The sequence below is a fragment of the Magnolia sinica genome, chromosome 9 (genome assembly GCF_029962835.1).
Source record: "Magnolia sinica isolate HGM2019 chromosome 9, MsV1, whole genome shotgun sequence".
NCBI classification, from domain to species: domain Eukaryota; kingdom Viridiplantae; phylum Streptophyta; class Magnoliopsida; order Magnoliales; family Magnoliaceae; genus Magnolia; species Magnolia sinica.
In genome coordinates, this window is record NC_080581.1 from 8,754,327 (window position 1) to 8,776,971 (window position 22,645).

Here is a 22,645-nt window from a genome sequence, read left to right on the forward strand (position 1 = left end):
ATCTGTTGAATAGGTCATAAAGACCCAGATGAAGGGAAAAAACAAAGAACAGCTTGATCCAAAACTTTTATGGCCCCAAAATATTTTTAATGGTCTACGCTCATTAAAAACTGTTTCCTGTAATGTGATCCACTTGTGATTGGGATATATCTCATTTTTGGTCTCATACGATAAAATGATCTGTAAAAATAGATGGACGGAATGGATGAAACAAATACATTATGGTGGGGTCCACAGAGCGCCGACCACTAGCCATTGGTTGGTAGTAGGGGGAGTAGCCAATCCGTTTCCGGTCACCTGGGGCCCACATGTCACGTGTGAGAGGTCACAAGACAGCTAATTCTTATGGCTGACAGCCTCATGGAAATCCCCTTTTCGAGCTTTAGTTAATCCCATGGTGGGGGCCACCAAAGATGGGGTCTTTCTTAAGTCAAAGGTCAACGATATGTAGTAGCTAAACTAAGGAGGCTGTTTGGGAGCGTGTAACTGATGGTAATTCCTGATTTTAGGAAAATGTAATTGATGCGAATTGAAATGAAAAATGTTTAAAAAAAAAAAAAAAAAAATGTTTAACAGTATTTCTGAGTCACATTATTTTCTCTCACTCTCTCTCCACATGCATTAAAAATATGTGATCAAATACATTTAACTGAATGTTGGTAGATTTTAGTTACAGGCAATCAAATATAATGGATACTTCCTATCCATTGTTGATAGATGTCTTAAATCTGTCTGTTGTCGATGACAAGCTCGATGCCTACGGAAGGGCGTTCACACCCACTTGTCAGGTAGGCCATAGTTTGCAAAACAAGCTCTTAAAAAGTTGACTGAAGTTTTCTAACCCCTTCCATCTGTTTTCAGGCCCACATGCTGATTGGAACATATAATTTTTTTTTTCAAGACACGTGGAAAGTCGGACAAACCTGATGGATGGATTAGATCTCACACGTATGTGCCATGCTGGCACTTGTGTGGCTTGTAATCAAGCTTTATGCACACTCGTGTGCGCATGGCAAAGCTCTGCTATGATAGTTGATCACTCTCCTCGCATGTGTCACTCATGTATGGCTATCCAGACCATCCAAATTGTGGATGGAGCATATCTCTAAAACCACACTGATCAAGAAATCTTAACCATTCATTTGTTAGGCACAGATGAATGGTTTAAAATAAAATTGCAACCGTTCTATATTACAAGGGAAAAAAAATTAGATGGCGACCATCATATCACATTTCCATCATGCTTGGGTCATTGATTTGGACCTGTCTGAAATGCCATGGAAGCATGCCTTGTGCATGGTTAAAGGCTCACTCTCATTTAAAAGATTGTGAGTGGTTCGAGTGGCCCAACCATGATTTTTACGTAAGATCCACATTTCACGGGGACCACCATCAGGTGGGTCACCCCATGTTAGGCCCAGACCTATCCAAAATTCAAGGGACCATGATTGGAAACAGGGTACAGGACATCGCTCATCCTCCAAACTGTTTCCCTTGAGTGGCCTAGATGTTGGTGTCGCATCCAATGGTTGTAGTGGATTTCATATAATCATCATGGTGGGCGCTGTAACAATATCTGAGTCAGGTTCAGGTCAAGTATAGAGAGATAGGTTGGAATTCAGGTCAGATCGGGTTGCAGGTCGGGTCCTCTTGATTTAGGATCGGGTTTGGGTTCACCCTCAACCTAATCTGACATGACCTGTTGCACCCCTAAAAGCAAGTTGAAACAAGTTTCAAGATTCACTGTTCCAGCATTACTGTTTCAGCACATCCGACGGTGTGTAATCAATGCTTTCATTAGTTCTACAAATGATGTAAACATTTACAGGCAGCTCTACCATGGCATCAATCAAATAGATAGCAATTCAGGTACAAGAACACAAAAATACAAGCCCCCCAAGGTGGTGATAGTAACTATACATGTTCACACGAATTAAAATAAACTCAAGGGACTCAGCACCTGAGCCGAAGGCGTGCCAGCATGATCATTACTCCCCACCGATCATGAGAGAATGATGGGCCACCCTTTTGATCTCTAAAAAGGTTGAAAATTCCTTGTGTATGGGCTGTTTCCACGGCTCCCCATCCATCTGCATGTATGCGTGCTTCCACTGGCCACCCCTAATTTCCAATCTGATCGAGGCCGCCTGATAGACACCATCAGATCATTTTCAATGTCAAATGACTAGTAAACAACTACTGGCAGATATTACATCACACCCTACATTTCTAAGTGTTCTATGGAGAAGAGGAATGCTAATATGAAGCACGCCAGTTCACAAAAACATCCTCCATCATACATGTGGCGACTGTGGGTGATGAGAATGATAATCAATTTGGTGGACAACCAGGTCAATAGGCCATTTTCCACAAAAGAGACCATCAGATGGTGGTGGGCATCGGATAAGAAGCCTGAGAAGGAGACAATTAGCTAAAAATGATAAGCAATGATCCCCATTCAAATGGGCAGAACTCAGTGCTCTGATGGTTGAGTTGTCCATCACTGGAAATTTCAGCCTGTCCCATCCATGTGAAAGCCCACAAGATCAACCATCCCCATCAACATACATGCGCAACATGTGCCGTTGACGTAGTTCCTCACAGAGCCCTTAGGGAGCGTGCGGCATAATAGCATCTTCTTTATGGAATAACCAAAAACCCAGTGAACTGTACCACAATAGCCTCCCTCCCTGTGTTTCATTTTTCTTTTTCTTTTTTTCCAGAAACATATCATGAACACATTCCGAAATTTAATAATACTCTGAAGATTGCTGCTGCCGATGAAGATTATTTTACTATTTTAAAAATATTTAGAAGATTACAGCCATGGTTGAAGCCTATTTCATTATTTTGTTTATAAAAAGCCGCTGATGCTAGAATGAAGATCTGTTTTGTTTGGTCCTGAAAGTCACAGGGTTAGAAATCAGGAGAAATATTCTGCAAATTTCTGAAATGGTGTGGTGCTTAAACAGGTTTCCTTCTTTTTCATCAAAGACGCAGGAAAAGAAAAACTGCAACTGGACTTTTGGCTAGTTCTAAGAACTGATAGTTCCCTTATTCGCAGAAACCCAAATCTTTTCAAAATAAAAATCCATCAGATGTAATTTGAAGAATAAATTCCAATGCATGCAAGTCAAATAGAGCATTAATTATCAAGGTTATTTCCATCATTTCATGAAAATCAAGATATTGTCAAGTTCATCATATCGAAGCTGCAGATGTGCTGGTACCATCTCAAAAGATTATCTATTTTGTATACATGGTTTCTTTTTTCCTCTTTTTTTTTTTTTTTTGGAAATCCATAGATCTTCTGAGAAACAGAGATCGCCAAAGATTTTAAGATGAATAACAAAGCAACAGAGCAGGTACCTGGGCTATGTGTTTGGCGGAGATGAGCTCAACCATAACGAATGAGGCATGCCACCCTTGTTTGAGGCCAAATATTTCAAGCAGTCCATCATCAGCATGAGCCTCAACGAAGCCTCTCTGAAAAATAAGTTGATGGAATGTCAGCCATGCCATATGGGAATATCTTGAACATGCACACACTGCTATACGCACACACCCATACCCATGCCCATGCACGCAGATACAGTCTTTATTACAGTCAACAAAAACCATGAAATCATATGACTGAATCCCTACTAGAATCACAAGGACTAGCAGCTTATGAATTATTCAACACACAACTCGGTTCAGAAAAGTCAAGGGTACCAGAATAACACTGCATCCACCCAAACTATTCATGACTAAATTAACTGAGGGTTGAAATGTTCCTTAAAAGCTCAACTATTTAGGGCTGAGAAAAACTCAATGGGCAACTCAAGATTGTGTCAAGAAGATTTTTCAAGTTCTTCTTGACACAATCAAGTTTTACTAGTAACTTTGTACAGCAATCAAAGTGCTAGTGATTTGACTCAGACTTGCCCTCACTGAGTGTGAGTTCCAATTTTTGAATCCACGTTCTGCAGTGAGATGCTGAAGAGGCGAAGATGTAAACCTTTATGATTAACTCTGACTCACCTGAAACTGTGCCAACTGGTTGTGATTCATCTACGTGCAGGGGGTTGACTAGTTTCATTTTCCAGCAAAACCAAGTGAGACTCAGTTCAGAAAAGTTTTGATTCAATGCTCCCCAAAAATAGTAGAACGCCAAAAAAAATTTAAGACATTCAAAAGCTCCAGTGTCGGAAAAAAGAAAAACAATCCAAGCCTTATTTTCCACCTACTCAAATTGTTCAAACTTCCTCCCAACTAAAGTAAATGACAAAAAAACACTCCTAATGACACATACAAGTCCCCCACTTAACATGGTAGGAAATATTAGATAAAACAAACTGAAAACAACACCAACATGCAGTCAATGGAGATAATTGTAGCACACACGTAGTTCAAGAATCTTTCTTTGCGGCTTCTGAAATGATGATTGCTAATATTGAGAAATTGTCCTGCATTATATCACATAAATTTCAACTTCCTCTTGCTAATAATATAGCCATCAAGTGTTCGCATCAATAACAACAAACGTGACTAAACTTTTTTCCTTCCTAATGCAGGGCATTTTCACACCGGGCTCGAGTGGGGTTGCCTGTGGGATGCAATGGCACACTCAAGGCAGGTGGCTCGTGTGAGGCAAGCTTCATCCGTGTGAAGCGGAACCCATGTGAAGTAGGGCCCACGAGTGGGTTTCGGCTGAAGTCCTAACCCATGCGATGTGGGGCTTGGGCTATGAGATAAAGGGATTGATTCACCATCCTCTGTCAGTTCGAGCTTTTAGAGCAAGTGGTTAATTGTCCTACATCAAAGTGGTATCAGAGCGAGAGGTCTCGTGTTCGAGACTCCTCACCGGAGGTGATTAATGCAGAGCAATTTTCACACCGGGCTCGAGCGGGCAATACTACGTGGAGTAGGAAGATCTCACTTATAAATAAGCATACCTTCTCTAAGTAGTTTGGCTTCAGATTACCCCATGGATTCCTTCCGCTTCCATAGTTGTGAAGATTCAAAGCAACAACAGCCCTAACACTGCAAGCAATAAACTTCATCAAGCCACGTGGAACACAAAAACAGAGAAAATATGAAGTCATCTGTCGAAATAATACAATAGATGTGGTTTTACTGAGACAAAATGTATGATATTGACCGGATTGCACAAAACAGTAAGCAAATAAACAAAAATTGTGAATTCATCAATACAAAAATGCTAAGATAGACTAAATGATAAGCATGCAATCCCAGATCTGACCTATCAAAGGTAATGCTAAGAAAATGCTTCAATTAAACTTTAAAATATCTCAGGCAAAGGACGGAAAAAAACTAGATTTGATTAAAACTTGCCTTGAAGGAACTCGAATTTGCTCCCATTCTGAGCAATTGACCTTTTTTATATGCAGCCGTACTATGTTATTGAGTCCCCTGCATTCAGTAATTTGTTATTTCAGATTAAAAGACTATATTACACAATGAGAACTTCAATATCAGAAAACATAGCACTGGTGACTCATCCTGACTGCCATAATATCATTGAGACCATGTTTATGCACAAATGACTTTATAAAGCCAAAGCACAGTAAGTAGTTAAAACATTCAACTGAAAATCATTGGAAACTTGAATAACAGAACCCTGAAAGTAAAGCAAGCAAAGGCAATGCTAGGATCATCACAATTGACAAAAGATAACACTCAGAAGTAAAATCTTCCAGAAAACTATGTACCCAGGATACATCATATTGCCTAGACTTGTAGAACATGGTAGAACTTCCTATTACATTGAAATATCTCCAAACAATTTTAACAAACATATGTGCAATAGGAGATTTACTCAGGGCCTATTTGCATGAGGGGCGACACTGATTGGACTGGATACCCTATCCATTTCATTTTGACAGGAAAATGAAATGTGTGGAAAGAGAGAGCTCTTCTGGTGTTTCTCAGCTGCCACCTGCCTTTAGTCTAAGCAAACAATCCGCTTCTGGTTACTAGACAAGTTGGGCACTTGTGATATCTATGTAGCAGCTTAAGGAGGAGTATTAAACAGGCTGTGTGTGCACGTGTGTAGATGTGCATGTACATGTGACTTTCAGGGGGACTATGTTGGTGCATGGAGGTATTTTATTGTTTTTTTAGTGGTAAAGGCCATTTATCTTCTTTCTTCTTCATTCTCTTACATCTTTAGATTCACCACTGCATCGTGACATCAAAATTCTTACACAGTCGAAGAATTCCTAGTACAGAATCTCAAGTTATGGAAATCAGTTTGACCCCAAAATTCCTACAATTATTTTCTGGTAACAAGGCTCCCTGGGATGAGTGTTGAATACTTTGATGACTGATATGCAGCCCATTAAATGCATCAGTCATCCACAATTGATGAAATACAAACCTTAGCAGTGAAGTTAAATGTTTCTCTTGCTCATCTTAAGAGAACAAGCGATTTAGCCAACCCATTGCTGAGGGTTAGAACGGCACAATTTTTTTATTGGGGAATCAATTGAGTTTATCATGTATGTGTCTTTTGTAAATATTTCAAAAAATCTTTTGTTAATTGTCAAAGAGGGAATAATTTTGATTCACCATCAATGTCTAGTTGATCTTAAAATGTGGAAGCATATATGCCAAATCAGGCAAGTCAAAGCAATCTAGATTAGCACATAGGCTACATCTAATGTCAGAAATGGTGAACAGACGTTGTCTATTAAGAGACTTCAAATGCATTACTTTGACTTGTAGCATGCACATAACAACATGCCATAGACATGCACTTTTGCATGCAATGGATTTTCTTTTTCACAATGAAGTGAAAACGAATAGTTGGACAATTCACAGTAGCTGACACAAACAGTAACATATCAACTGGAAATTAACCATGTAATAAGACTGAATCTTTCAAACGAAACAGCAAGAACAGACAAGTGTTGCACCATTGAGTATTACATATTCTAAGTCCAACTAGACTTAAAAACACCAAAATAAGACAAGGCAGCAGTATAGAAGACATCCATGCTTAGAAACAATCGCACAATTCAGGGCTGCACAAGTTCTTATTACATTTCTTCAGGAGGATTAGAGATATAGTTAGCCAAAGTAGCAGATGAAAAGGTAAAGGATATCATTTTGAATCTCAAAACTTTGTTTTGAGCAGTATTAAATTTCAAAACTTTTTAATAAAAGATGAGGAGAAACATCATTTACAAAGGATATTCTGTCCACAGTGTGAGCAATGACTAACCTCAAACTTGGATCACTCAAGCAAGGTGTAAAGAACCATCCTTGGGTGCAACTATAGCCGGAGTAGATCAACTGTGGCAAGAAGATACTCAACAGTGATCTTTTATGTTCAACATTTTGAATTGCAAGAATGAAACAAGATAGTTCCAAGTAAAACGAAAGCAAGCTCATGAAAATATAGAGCCTAACAGATCAAAATAAGCCCCAACATATTAAAATAACAGATCAAAGTATAGAACTTGTAAGATCAATTAACCAAGAAAAGGGTTTGGCAAACCAAAAGGCAAGCAAGTATTTGAGGAAATGAGTTTTTGTGTGTGCACGTGTATGTGGTTTTTTTTCTTTTTTCCCCCTTATTTAAGACTTGGACAAAGATTGTGATCTCAATAAATTAATAAAATAAGAATTCTAAGTTATAATACACGGCCAACTTAAAACAAATTCAAAAGAATGAATGTCTAGCTTCAGTTTGCAATTAAAGAAAATCCTATGTGCTGTCAATATAGAGTTAAAAATGAGCACAAAAGTTCTCAATAGTTGTTAAGCCTCAAGAGTTGTTGAGCTACACAAGCAAGCTAGTTGGGGGCTCTAAGGCCTAGGGCCCACCTATAGTTGCAAGTGTGAAGTGAAGCAGCAACAGATTCTGGTATGGGAGCAGGGAATCATGTCTTTTAAAATGTCAGCAAGCACGGACAGCAAGGAAGTGAGAGTGTAGTATGACTTTGAAGCGTGTATTAAAGCAGGATCGGCACCTGGTTAAAAGGTTCATGCAACTACCCACACATGAATAGCATATGTAATAATTTGGCAGCTCCCCAGATTTGTCAATGCCCATCAATGTCAACTGGCTTATCTCAAAAGCAATAGAAGTATGCTGACCTACCATATGCTGATATCCTGATTAACATGATAAAAAGTCTCCAATCCCAATAAAAAATTGGAACTTGGCAAAACTATAACCAAGATATCTTTTTAACAGTTTTACACAGCTTTATCATTTAAAACTTTGCAATAAAACTGAAACTCATGTTTTATGCTTCAATAATAATCCACTCCAAACCTAACATATCTGGCCAGCATAGAGAAATATCAAGTTTTTTCAATCCAAAATGGTCCAGAAACAGGTCACTTCAGAACAGTTGTCAGAGATTTACTTCCATGAGGTGGATACATCAAGGTGTGATGCACTCAACTCTATATGTGTCTCTCAACTGAACAATACACCTCAAGAAAAAGGCATCTTGGATGTAAAATATCGTTTTCAATACTACCAGAAGGCATGTTCTAAGGTTAATGCCTCAGGAGTACTTCAAAGAATGGTGACAGTACATTTAGTCAAAGCTACCATCTGCCTGGATGTCTTTAAGTGTGGTTGTTCCAGTTGACAACACTGTTGAAAAGGAAACTGGAAAATAGCCACAATAAAAATAAAAAATCGAGTGTTTAGAAGTATAATGATATAACGAACTGCACATATTTTTAACCATGTCACTAAATAAGTAGGCCATGTCATGTTTCGTGCAACTATTAGATCAAAAGGTTATGAAAGAAAAGGGAAAAGGAGAAATAAAAAATAAAAAAAATCAAAGAATACCTTATTGGCAATTGGACCCTGTGCAAGGTATGGTTTTTCGTCTCGTAAATGGTGGAACCCATAAGCAACTTGGGCATCCATTCCTGTATGAAAAGAAAGAAATAATTAAGAATGTGTGGAAAAATACTCATGAGGGATAAAAGGAAACGAACATTCAGACAGGGCCTTTGCCTTTGTGGTTATGGCCCAAGTGTTGCAACATTGAAGTTTCTCAATCAATCCCAGTTTCCACCAAAGAAAAGAAAAACTAATTTGAGAAGATATGAAAGAGCAGTGAACAGATATAAGAGCATACCAATGATGGCATTCAAATTGTGCCATGATCACTCCAGTCCATTGTCCCATATCAAACCTTTACTAACTGTTACAGCCAAGCCGGGCTCTAGCCAGGCCAAGGTCAGCCTGAGCCCAGTCATCTAAATTTAAGGCATGAAATTAGGCCTGTCCCTGACCTGTGGCCCTGAAAATTAAGCCCAAACATGGCCCTGGTAGATGTATTGGCCTAGATTGAAGACATGAATAGAAAATGCCACTGAATTCTAGCCCAGGCCTGCCCATTTACTTTGTTGGCCCTAAAATCAGTCCACAGCCCGGCCTGAGCGCCGAACTGACCACCCTGGTCCATTGACAGTCCTACCGACAACTCACTGCATGTCAGTCCCTCATCCAAGTCCTTTTTCAACCTGATAAACTCATTCCATATCCAAACCAAATTATAGAGGAAAAACCCAGTATGCCAACAAACTGGGTGTTTGTTACAGCAATGGCATTTGATTTGAACCACGGCTCAAAATTGAAATCATTCGAAACATTGGAACTACAGGACTGAGAATGATTATTGCAGGAGCAAAGCTCAACTGCATGTTAGAACCCCGTATGATTGATTGTAGTTGACCAACCTGCTCTATACCAGTTGAGGTGGGAGAAATTTCTCGTGCAGCAATAAAAAGTGAGCTAATCTTCCATTAGCATATTGGTTAAAGTGTTTGCTTTTATTTTCAAAAAAGAAAAGTAATTTCTCACACAGAAACTTCAAATTGAGCACTTCCAATTCAATTGATTAAAAGCTAACTTACATAATTCCTAGAACAAGTATTCCAAGACTCACATAAAGTCCAACCGTCAATATACTAAGCAGAGGGTGGATTGTTGAAGTTGAACATTGGAATGACAAGAGCTCCAACCCATCCACACACTAAGCCGAGGGAGGATTTCTTTAGTTGGCTATTAAAATGACATATATGAAGTTTTTTTTTTCCCCTACCATCTGAGCTACATCCCCATGACACGTGAGGATGTTTCCACCTCCTCCCCTGCTATTAAAATGACAAGTTTCTTTTGATCTCCCGCCTTCAGCCTGTCCCTCAGAGGCAGGGCGAACAACATTCCATCATGTAGCCTAAAGTTAGGTTGGTCAAGTCACCAGGTTGGACAGATATTCTATGAGGAATGATCGCCTGCAGCCGAAGTAGCAGTGAACTATCATAAGTATTTGGATTTTTATTTTTATTTTATTTATTATTATTATTTTATTTTTTGCTGAGGTTGCCATGGGTTAAAAGAGTTGGAGTGGCATGCAGGTCATGTGTCTCCACCTCATTAACTGAGATGGTAGAGACACATCCCCACAATGGACTGATCCAGGCTTCAAGTACTGCTCATCAGAATCCACCAAACAAATAGGGCAAAAAAACAAAAACAAAAACATTTGTGAAATGGAAGAAACCCATCCACGGGACACTTCTACATGTACGTCCATTTGAACCATCCAAATCATGAGCTCCTATGTGGATGCCGCATAACCCAACAAAGACATTGATCTGATGGTCTTAACTCTTAACCATCTGAATATTTCTGTTAAGTTTGGAGTTCTGACCATTTCATCTTATAGTCCAATTGATGGCCATCAATCAGATGTTGAGGATGGTCCAATCAGTTAGAGTTTCGAGCTAGGCGTCATCCTAAAGGGTTTTGCGATTAGTACAATCTGGATTGATATACATGTGCGCAATTTGTATAGTGGATGGGTTGAAGCAATGGTAGCAACAACATAACACACTTCTTATCCCTATAGTTGATCAAATATTTAGGTGGTTTGAATCAATTCTTGAATCCAGCCCATCTGATTAGAGACTTTTGGCTCATGGTCCATCCCCATGGGTCACAAAGTCCAGTCTAATATATTTTTGAAGAACAGTTCATCATAGGCCCATCAAGTCAATAATCTAAATGGATCCTTACTCTTGCTCTAGTGGTAGACTCTCAGGAGTTTCAACAACCGGTCAAGGGTTCGAGTATCCATAGGTGGCGAAATCCCACTAATGCGTGAGTGTGTGGGGTGTTTGTGCGTGTGTAAAATAAAAAATTTAAAAAAAAAGAAAAAAGAAAAAAAAAAGTCAATAATCTGGATCACAGAATGATCTTCCAATCTGATATTTTTTTTCCGCTATCTATAAAGCTATCTAATGGATCTTATTGTAGTTATACCATGCCCCTCATTCCCATCTAAACCCGGGCCTCTGTTCCATTTTTCCCATTTTTTTTTTTTTATCAATTTCTGATTGCTTCTCCTTTTTCTTTAATTAAGAATTTATTTTAATATTTTTATCATGATAATCTTCGTGAGTTTTTAATAACAAGTTTTTGAGTCAACTTGGCCGAGTCTTTGAGTCGAGTCAACAGCTAGGTTTTGAGTCAAGTAAAGTCGAGTTTTCAAGTTTTCAAACTATAGTGCAATCAAGGAAAATTGTGAAGAAAAAAAAAATCCAAAGGCAGACAAATTAAGTTTATTTCAATTGAAGTAAAACAAGGTAAGATCCATTATAAATTCAGTCAATATTGATGACACAAAAAGAACAGTCACAGAGTCGATATACATACCTATGCTATAATAATTGTAAAACACACCACCAAAGCAAGACACTTTCTCAGGCAGGTTCCCTTCAATATCCCCATCCTGCATGGTGCCCAAAATGCAAACAGCCAAAAAAGATTTACAACAATGGTACCATATTGAGAGAACTGCAAAAGCTTCATTTAATAATGGTAGTGCATGAAACTGAAAGTGCCATGCAAAAACTTGGAAACAAATACAAATGAACCAGCTTTTGCCAACTACGGAAAGAGGATTTTTGTGCACGATCCATGAAAAAGGGAGAGGTTGTTAGAGGGTTTAATTTTGGATCGCTTTGGTGTTAGACATGTATAGAGAAATGTCACTTGATAAGCATTGGGTAGTCAATGTTAAGAAAGTGTAATTCTTGTGAGGGCGTTATCGCAACTTCTACGTACTATGAGGGTATTCTGTAATCTACGTAAACCTTTTAGATAGGCTTGAGAATCTCCAGGATCTCTCTGGACAAGCTCAAGAATATTTCTAGATCTTCCTAAGTAGACATGAGAAGCCGAAAATACCATATCTTTATAGTCATCTACTCATTCAATATAGAGAAGATGAGGGGTAGACCAAAAAGGAATTCAATCGATGTGGTGGGAAGGTTATGAAGGCTTGTTAACTAACCAAGGATAGGGCCTTTGATGGAACTGATTCGAGAAATCAGATTTGTAAAGTGGACTCCAAATAGCTGGGGCAAGGCTATGATTATGACAACGATCACATGCAAGCACACACGTAACTTTGCCTGGTAGTGATGTGCCTACGAATCCCCAGCCTGCGTAATGGAGGGTTGATGTCATGTCGGCTACCAATCCTTGAACCTTTGCCAAGCAATCATGAGAATTCCTGACTCGAGTCTGATTAGTGAAGCAGGATTTAAAAAGCAGCACCGAAATAGTTGGGACATGGCTATGATGATGATGACATCAAACACATTACAGTCACAATGATTCTTTAGCAACATGAGTGCATAGCAGCACAGCAAGGATAATACTGGTCAGTATTATTTGTACTGAATGAATGAAGAAATTAAGTTGCCATGATCATCAACAAAGCCTTATCCCAACTAATTGGGCTCAGCAAATTTAATGAATGAAGAAATTAATAAAAAGTAAAATTTTGCCAAAAAAAAAATTGTTATTAAGCTTTAATTTAATAGTGCATGCAAACTGGAAAAAACACAGACAGAGCATGCTAATCATCATGATCCATTTACACTACATCCATGTGCATTGTTCACAGCAAGGTAAATAAACCATGCACAACAACACACCCCCAACTGAATCTCATAAGAAACAAAGTAATGACATTCACTACCTCGCCAAAAGGGCAGTCCTCCATATACCTCAGAGAATGTGGCAATTCTACATCTTCTCCTGATGGCATTGAAACCACAACTTCCCAACTGCAGTATGTGAAAGGAAACTTTAATTATCGCTGCTCAATTTAAAACATAAACAGAAATTGATGTTGTTAACCACTAACAATAATAACGTTGCTTGGTGGAGAATTTAAATTTAATGAAATTGAATCCAAACTAAAGACACCATGACTTTGCATTTGATACTTCAAATTTTCAATAGATGCTAAGTTATTCATGCTATGAATGTCCATAGTGGGATGCCACCTGCAGTTAAATATGTTTTTTTATGGGTGCCTGCAGCAATCTGCAGCAGATTGCCACAGACAGCCAAATATGCTCACAGAGAATTACCAACTGCAGTGAAATATACCTGCGTTGGGATACCACCCCCACCCATTGTAAAATGTATCTGGTGGGTAGACTTGCGATAAGATATGCTTGTGGTGGGTTCCACATGCATTGAAACATATCCACAATGGGTTGCTACCTGTGGTGAAATATTAAATATGTCGGCAGTGTGATCCCCTAACTCATATACAGTTCGCCGATGATACTCTAACATTCTCTGAAGCCTCGGATGAGAAAATCGAGCACCTCCCCATTGCTCTTCGCTGTTTTGAAGCGGTTTCGGGTCTAAGGATAAATCTGAACAAATCAAAGCTCCTTGGAGTTAATGTTCCGCAGAAGTCTCTCCAGAAATTTGCTTCCATGCTCGGTTGCCGCATCGACTCTTTCCCAACTTATTTTGTTGGTCTGCCCCTATCAGTCGGATCCCCGCCGAAGAGCATGTGGGACAGGGTTACCAGCAAATTCCAAAAGTACCTGGCTTCCTGGAAATGCCGGTATCTGTCTTTGGGAGGTCGGTTGATTCTGATCAAAGCAGCTCTTTCCGGTCTCCCCCTCTATTTCATGTCATTATTCAAATGCCTGGGGTTGGTGCTTAATACTATGGAAAAAACTCAAAGGGACTTCCTGTGGTTTCGTAAAGAAAATCAGAGTAAGTTTCATCTGCTTGAATGGTCTCAAGTGTGCAAAGTTTTCGAGGACGGAGGTGCGAATGTGAAGATTTTAAAGCTTATGAATTCCGCACCTTTGGGTAAATGGGCCTGGCGATTTGCGTTGGAAAAGGATGCCCTCTGGAATTCGATAGTTAAAGGCAAGTACGGTGCTTCTCATGGGAATTGGTGGCCAAAAGAAAGTTCGTATTATAAGGCATCCCACATTTGGAAAGGAATCCTTAAGGCCAAAAATGCTGTCATTGCCAACAGTAGATTTGTGTTGAGCAATGGTTCAGCTACTCGATTCTGGGAAGATCTATGGCTTGGGGAAAAGCCTCTCAAGTTCTCTTTCCCGCATATCTACCGGCTTTCTCCTGACCGTAACATACTCATCAACAGTTTTGGTTACTTCACCTCCGCTGAATTTGTTTGGAACATAACTTGCATCGGAAACCTTAACGAAGGCGAGGAGGAGGATTACATAGCACCGCATGATTACATCTCAAACTCTAAGATCATTTCCTCATAGCCAGATAGTATTGCGTGGCCACTTGAGAAGTCTGAGGTGTTCTCAATCAGATCCCTATATGCCGTTCTTTCCGCTGCGGACAGGTCTCCCTGCGACGCAACCCCTTTTGTTTGGAAAGATCACGCTCCTCCTAAATTCAGATATTTCGGATGGTTAGCGGCTCAAAACAGAATCCTAACTATTGATAACCTGGCCAAGAGAGGCATGTAGATCGTCAACATTTGCCTCTGTTGCATGTGTAAGGCGGAATCAATGGATCACTTGGTAGTCCACTACTCCTTTACTTCCTCTATTCTCTCTCATTTCTGCGGGCTCTTTTCCCTTTCCTGGTGCGTTCCGGAGTCCGCCGCTAAGATGTTGATGGCGTGGAACGGGGTCAATCTTGGAAAACACAAATTGCAAATCTGGCATATGACCATCATGGCAATTTGGAAAGAAAGAAACGAAAGATGCTTCAATAACAGATCATCTACTGCTATAGCGGTGGGGGCTAGGGCTAAAAGGATGGTTTTAGAATGGGCTGTAAATGTCAGGGATTTGAATAGTGTTGATTTTACCTTTTTAGGTAGTTAGGGGCTTTCTGCTACCTCAGCAGTTCTGCTCCTCTGCTTTTTTTGCTTTTCTTTTGCTTTCTTGTTGTTTGTTCCCCCTTTTTAATGGATTTTCAGTTCGTTGCTTCTATATATATATATATATATATATATATATATATATATATGTCGGCAGTGGTTTTCCAGCTATGCCAACACATGTTACTACCTGCACCAAAATTCATCCACTGAGTTGGGCTTAAATGTCTTCAACGTCTTGCCACCCACAGCAAAATATGTACATGGTGGGTCACTCCCACCAGCAATGAAATATGTCCAGTTGCCATCTATGCTGAGAGATGTCTGTGACTCTACGGTGGCTTCCTCCCAACGGTTCAATTGAATGATGTATGCATATGAATATGCCTTATGACATTAATTAGGCATAGCTAGCAAGGATACCCCCCTTCCTCAATGTGATCCACATATCATCATCATAATAGCCTCATCACAACTATCTGGGATCAGCAAAGGCAACCATGTGGATTAAGTAAAGAATGATGCCCTGAAGTTTTCAGCTCCCATCACTTACATCTAAAGGCCAAGATACCACATGCAAGCCTACTCAAGAAAAATCTAAGGCCTACCTAATGTCTACCATAATTGGTGGCTGACCATTGAGCAGCCACAAACCTTCTAACTGCCAGATGATTTATCAAACAGACCTCTCAAGTATATTAACCACCCTTTAGCAAGAAACCACCATTTTCACAAAAATGTTTGCATTTGAGCATAGTAATGGAGATATGGAGGTTGTACTTGGCATTATCCAAGATGGTAAAAGATCCTGCGATGATTGCAGCAATGTTGCAAACTTGGGAGTGGGGAGGAAGCAGTAAGGAAAGGTAAGTCATCTGGAGGCTAGCTTTACTTGCAGAGGTGTGGTTGATCTGGAAAGAGCACAAAAACAAGACCTTGACAAGTAAACCAGAGAGGTCTGCTGAAGTCTTTCAAAGCACAAATCTTTGCAGTATGTTGTAAGGAAGAGCTGACTGCTTCTTGAGGTGCGTGAGGCTGGATGATTTCTCATCATCTTCTTTTTGCAGTTCTCACTTTGTAGCCTTTTTGTAACAAAATATTTGTTACCATTCAAAAGAAAAAAAGAAAACAGAAAGTTTCTCCATTGTAGGTGGGAAACAAAGATAAGAGCAACAGAATCAGCACCACCCGCCAGTAAGGAAAACATGAGGACAACACTACCTATGAAAAAGAATGCTCACCTATCAAGACGGTAAATTGGACCTGCAATAGCCTTATAAAGAGAGCGCTTGACTGCTGACTTCCATGCAAAAGGAAATGAACCACCCTGGAGCAAACATTCAAGTACAGGTGTCAATGACAAGCTCAGGCAGCAAGAAATGGATTAGTCCATGAAAAACAAACTCCTTACCCAACCAAAACTCCTAGATAGATCATTGCCTGTACCAAGCGGAATGATCCCAATTGGAGGAACAGGTTCTCGTTTAGCTTTATGAAGTTCGCCAATACTACCTAATACCCAACCCACTGTGCCATCACCTCCTGCGACCTGCCACAAAGAATCTCAAATTCTTCTCAATATTGAACAAATGTCCTAACCATCACAGCAAACAAATACCTAGGATCAAGATTACCAACTGATGCACAATTGCACTCCAAGAATACACAATATGATGCATGGGCATGCATGTCCACACAGGCAAAGAAGTATTTCGGAATGTACGCCAAACTATATGCAATATAAAAAAAAAAAAAAAAATTTAACAGAGTAGGGGCCCATATGGATCCATGTATTGGTCAATACAGGATTGGCCAATGCAAGCTTTTCTTTTTCAACAGAAATACATGCATTTTTAAGTGGATTGGTGCAAAAAGTTAGTTATAAATTACAATGCATGTATTGGACAATCCTAGATTGACAAACACAAGGATGAAAATGGGCCATAATTGATCACTCAAAACAACATACCATGATCCTCATTTTCTCACGAGTCTCTTTTGCGCAATTGTCACCATGGCTAGCCAAATTCTCCAGGCAAGCCAATCCATATTGGACAAAATCAGAAGGCTTCACAGCTGAAAGATCAAAAACCTGCATAATAAATTATAAGAATAAATTTGTAAGACTGAATGCTGCAGTAGTTCAGTTCCTAAATAGAACCTTTTTTTTAGGATAACAAAACTTTTAATAAAGAACACCAGCAAGGCAAAAGCCAAGGTCGGAAAAGAACACAGCCTGATCAATTACAAACGTCCACAAATCACAAGATGGACACCCAGCCCACCACTTTAACTTTCACCCTTCTCGCAAACTCATCCGCAAGATCCTCTCCTATTTTGAATGCAACGGCTATTCCACTCCCCCCATATAAGCCACAACACCACCATGACGACTAGCCACCATATCACCACTCCTTCCTGATTCTTCCACCAATTCTAGGTCCATAGAAAATCTTCAAACAACCCCGGCATCACACAAGAGATGTTGAAGATCACAAGGAAGCTCTCCCACACTTTCTGAACAAAAGGGCAATGGATGAAAAGGTGATCAACTGACTCAGCATCGCCCATACACGTGACACAAACGTTAGGGAGAATCATGGACCTCTTTCGGAGGTTATCAATGGTGAGCATTGTCTTCCTACCCACCAGCCATATGAAAGCTGCCACCCTAGGGGAGCACCATAATACTAGAAGCAATGTTTTTAGTATCGATGATATTGGCCGATATATCCCACAATATATCTTGTATCCCACCTGCGCGATACGAAATGACAAGTAGTGCCGATATATCCCACCTGTTCAATCCAGTGAGCATTTTCGATTTTCAATCTTTTTTTGTTTGTAAATCATGTTAAATCAGTGTCAAATGGTTACAAATCCATGATTCTTCATGTTTTGCATGAAAAATCATGGATTTGGAGCTTCAATTTTAAGATTTTGGGGGGAGATGAGCCGAGTTGAGGAAAATTGGGAGAAATCAAAATCCCAATTTCTCGTAAATCGATTGCAATCTTTGTGTCCAAACACAATCAAACATGTATGATGTATGTAACGTAATCTAGTTATTATTGGTAATTTAGGGATTTTTCGGGAAAAAAATATTTTTTAATTAAAAATGTTAAAACATTCTTTTCCGAAATTCCACTTTGATCATCGGTCAATCGGTCCCCATTTCAAAGTATTCAAAAGTGTTTGATGAAATCATCATCACATACACTATAATTTTGAGATTTGGTAGAAGATGGGCCGATTTGTGGAAAATTGAAAAAATAAAAAATAAAAAAATTCCATTTTTCTCAAATTGGAGAGGATGAATACTAGTGTTATGTTAGAGAGTATTTTCACTAGTATCATTCTACTATGACCTGGGCATAGTATTGTTGGTTTATGGAGCAGCAGTACTATGCCCGGCCCCGTCGAGATAGAGATGATGATTTTGAGCCATCGCGTAGCTCTATGAGGGTTTGAGCCACAACCACACACATTATTCACAAGTATATTTTCTAGTTTTCAACTTCTTCTTTTCCTTTTGAATGTATTGCTTGTGTTTCCATACATATCTTGTTACATTTATAAATTATATGAATGAACTTTGAATATACTTGCATCAATTTTGTCAGACAACGGATAGATTAGGACCCCATACAAAGAAAACATATTATGTGCACTTGTTTTTTGTAATGTTTTGATTTCTAAGTGTGTATTAATGTCTTTTTTAACAATCCCTAAAGTTTCATTGAAAAATTCAACCAATTTTCCAATGTTTCCAACCATTACGCGATACAACCGATATATCCCATGTGATAATTGATATGTATCCGTATCCCAAGGGTGTGATACGTTACGCGATAACGATACGAAAAACATTAACCAGAAGTAGTACACAATCATTTACCTAATCCCATGCTTAGTAGCAAAAACCTCTCTCCACGATCTCCCTTCTTCAGAGCCAAACCTCCATAGTCATTCACCTAGCAAGGTTAGGTTCATGGTGCCCAATGCCCTAATACCTAATCCCCTTTGGCAACAGGCAAGCACACCTCTTCCCACTTAAGGAGATGAAATTTCTGCCTTTCCTCTGCTCCTCTCTATAACAACAAAAAAAAAAAAACCTCATACTCTCTAATCCATCATGGATTGATCGCAGATGTCTAAATAGAGACATGAAGTAAATAAGCAATTTTGATAATGTAGCTTTCATAAGCCTCAATCGGCTGCATAGAGACAAATGACGACTCTGCCAAATTGAAAGCTTCCTCTCAAATATTTCAATTACTTTATCCAATGGGAAGACCGAGGTACGTCGATGGAAAGGAACCTGCACCGCAACTGAAAACATTTACCAAACTCTCTACCTCTTTGGTGTTCAAACCAGCACCCAACATCTCACTCTTGTTTATATTAATCTTTAGCCTTGACATCGCTTCATAGCACCTTACTATCTTCCTCATGTTATCCACTATGGCCACATCAACATCACAAAACAAAATGTTATCATCGAGAAATTGGAGATGGGAAATCCGAACTCCCACTTTACCACCATGAAGCCATTGATGAGACCAACCTCATGCCCCTTTTGCTTAGAACCTCTGCTACCACAACAAAGAGAAATGGAGATGGATTGCCCCGACTTATGCCCCATAACGCCTTGAAAAAAAAAAACCTTTTGCCAACCCGTTTATAAAAACAAAGAAACCAACCATTCAAACACACTCTCAAATCTATCCCCTCCACTTTCACCCATACCCTAATCTCACCAACATATAATTAAGTCCCAGTCCACACGATCATATGACTTTTCAATGTCTAGCGTGCACACTACATTTCACCACTTCTTCGTTGTTTTCCATGTTTCGGGCATCGGTTGGCATTTGTTCTTTAAGAGTGCATTTATACGAACAATGTTAGAAATTGTAAAGGACTTGGGAAATTAATGAAAAACACTCTTCCAAAATAAATAAATTTAGGCCAACCAAACAATAAAAACGAGTCACAAACAAAGATTTCAAACAATGCTAGTGATTGTAAAGGACTTGAGAAAATAAGGGCTCATTTGGGAGCTTGTAAATGGAGGTAACTGGGAAATGAATTAGGAGTAAATGGCTTACTCAGCATGTGTTTGGATGGGAATAAAGGAGTAAATGTGAGGATTTGGAATTTATTGGAATTTTTCAATATATTCACAGTAACAAATGTGAAATTCTAAATTAGCTTTAATATCTCTAATTAGTGAGCATATGTGATATTTAATAGATTGATTGTAATAAGCCCATTGAAATATGAACTTTAGGCAAAATAAAAATAAAAATTGTTGAGCCTCGGGTGGGCCACAAACAAGCAACTTGCCAATGTTTTTTAACCATCCATTTAGATGGCAAACCTTTAGATGGTTCGGATCATTTTATGTTGTTAAAACTAATGTCTTAAATCTCGGGTCGCTCAACCAGTCGAAGGTCTCTTCGACTGGTGGAAGCCCGCTTGACTCGAAGTCCAGCGACTATGTATTTTGGATGTCCAGGACGCTCAACCAGTCAAAGGGATCCTTCAACCAGTTGAAGCCCTAGCTCGACTAGTGGAGGTTACGTGGACTGCGTAAATTCGAGGTGGTTTCCGGACTTTTCCAAAGTCGGTGCATAAGTGGAGTTTCCTAAACTATAAATAGGGGTCCCTAGGGCCATTCTAAAGTATTTTAAGGCTTCCTAAAGGTTTTCTAAGGGGTTCTAGGGTTATCAAAGGGTGTAGCAAGGGTGAGATTCGAGGTTGTTCGAATCAAGTAAGTCCTCTCTCTTTGTAATTTCTATTTTAATAGTGGATTTTTGTCGCTTTGTGCCATGGTTTTTTTCCCGAAAGGGTTTTCCACGTTAAATCTTTGTGTTCTCTTGTGATTGCTTGGTGCTCTTGGATTGCTATCCTAGATCCATATCTATGTGATTCCGCAGCACGAATCCCCAACATTTTATTGGTGTGATGTTAGTGACATAGCTGATATTTGAATTGTTTTGGAGTACCACTAGCATGTCATGTGTATGGCGGACATCTGCATAGTGCCACATTTGTTTACACGCGCTACTCTCCAAAGGAGCTCAAAAAGGCATTTCACCCTATTTACTGCCAAATCCTTTCTCGTAGAGAGGATTTCATTTACAAGCCCATTTATTTCCATTTCATTTCATTTGCATGCATTTACTTCCATCCAAACACACTTCAAATACCATTTACCTTCATTTACTCCCAATTCCCTCCATTTACTTCTATCCAAATGGCCCCCTCCTAATGTAAACCACTCTTCCAATATAAAATTCTGGTAAGGACAACCAAACACTAAAACTAGAAAATCCCCAATTTGACAAAGAAAAACCCAGCAACAAATTTGATAAGTCATTAACATTCCATGAAGACACCAATAATCAATTTCCAAATTCATGAATTCACCATTTTCATGCATCCAAAACACCTAAAGCATATAACCAACCAAGAACATGGTTGTAGGCAACATTCATATTCAAATAATGGAGATGTGTCAAGAGAATCAGCATTACTAACAGACATGGAATAAAACTATTGAATCTATATCAATTTCAATCAACGATTGGCAGTGCCCTTCTGTAAATAGAACTCCAAAGAATGCTCTTCAACCAAAAGATTATGCATATTTCCATCACAAGCTAAAGAGAAGGAAATAAAAGAAATAGAATAAATATTAAACTTTTTAAAAAAAAATAGAGATTGTATTGATGGAACTTGAGATGTACAGCCATTCGGGTGGGGCCCTACAAACAAAAGACTGGGGTCGCACCTATAACATAGAAGACAAGCAAGCTAAACAAGGGAGACCAAAAAATTAGGAGACATAGACAGAGGGCCTGGCAATGAGCAAGGACAAAAAACAGAGAGACTACACCGCATTCCCAACAGAGGCAGAAACTAGAGAGGGCCCGAGCAAAGGGAGAGCAGCTGGGCATAGGCGGAGGATAGGGGAGTTAGCCTATCCCTGTCTTGTGTTTGCTGAGCCAAATTTGACCCACATCGGCCTTGTCCAGAAGCAAAGAGCCTTTGATACGCCTTGGAAGGTCAGCTGAATTGAGGAAGATTCTGCTAGGGGCACCGCTGCTAGCAATATTGGCGAGGCCATCCGCCACAGAATTACCTTCCCTGAATGTGTGGCTAAAACTAAGGTTAAGGGACTGTTTGAGTTGATGGATCGCATCAAGGATGTACCACAACTTCCAACCACAAGAGGCTGATTGGTTGGAGACAACTTCAAAGAGGACACGAGAGTCGGTTTCAACGATAATCGATGTGAGCCCCAAGTCCCTGCATAAATTGAGGCCAACAACCATCACACGGGCTTTAGCTTGCATATTCGAGATCTGACCGAACGAGTGGTGAAAAGCAAAAATAAAGTTGCCAGCGTGATCCCGACAAACACCTCCACCACCACCGAGGCCAAGATTTCCTCACGTGGA

At 39.5% G+C, this 22,645-nt stretch overlaps 1 protein-coding gene across 1 annotated transcript in view; it reads right to left on the reverse strand.

Moving 5' to 3' along the window:
• Positions 1 to 1,780: 1,780 nt before the first annotated feature.
• LOC131256823 (diacylglycerol kinase 4-like) overlaps positions 1,781 to 22,645 on the reverse strand; it is a 28,948-nt gene continuing 8,083 nt past the window's right edge. The window contains exons 2-12 of the mRNA XM_058257864.1: positions 17,146 to 17,268; positions 16,588 to 16,725; positions 16,418 to 16,503; positions 13,035 to 13,122; positions 11,702 to 11,777; positions 8,822 to 8,904; positions 7,229 to 7,299; positions 5,338 to 5,415; positions 4,938 to 5,025; positions 3,370 to 3,486; positions 1,781 to 2,147 (exon numbers count right to left, since the gene is read on the reverse strand). Of these exons, the coding sequence (XP_058113847.1) occupies positions 1,989 to 2,147; positions 3,370 to 3,486; positions 4,938 to 5,025; positions 5,338 to 5,415; positions 7,229 to 7,299; positions 8,822 to 8,904; positions 11,702 to 11,777; positions 13,035 to 13,122; positions 16,418 to 16,503; positions 16,588 to 16,725; positions 17,146 to 17,268 (1,107 nt within the window). The 3' untranslated portion in view covers positions 1,781 to 1,988. The remainder of the gene's footprint in view (positions 2,148 to 3,369; positions 3,487 to 4,937; positions 5,026 to 5,337; positions 5,416 to 7,228; positions 7,300 to 8,821; positions 8,905 to 11,701; positions 11,778 to 13,034; positions 13,123 to 16,417; positions 16,504 to 16,587; positions 16,726 to 17,145; positions 17,269 to 22,645) is intronic.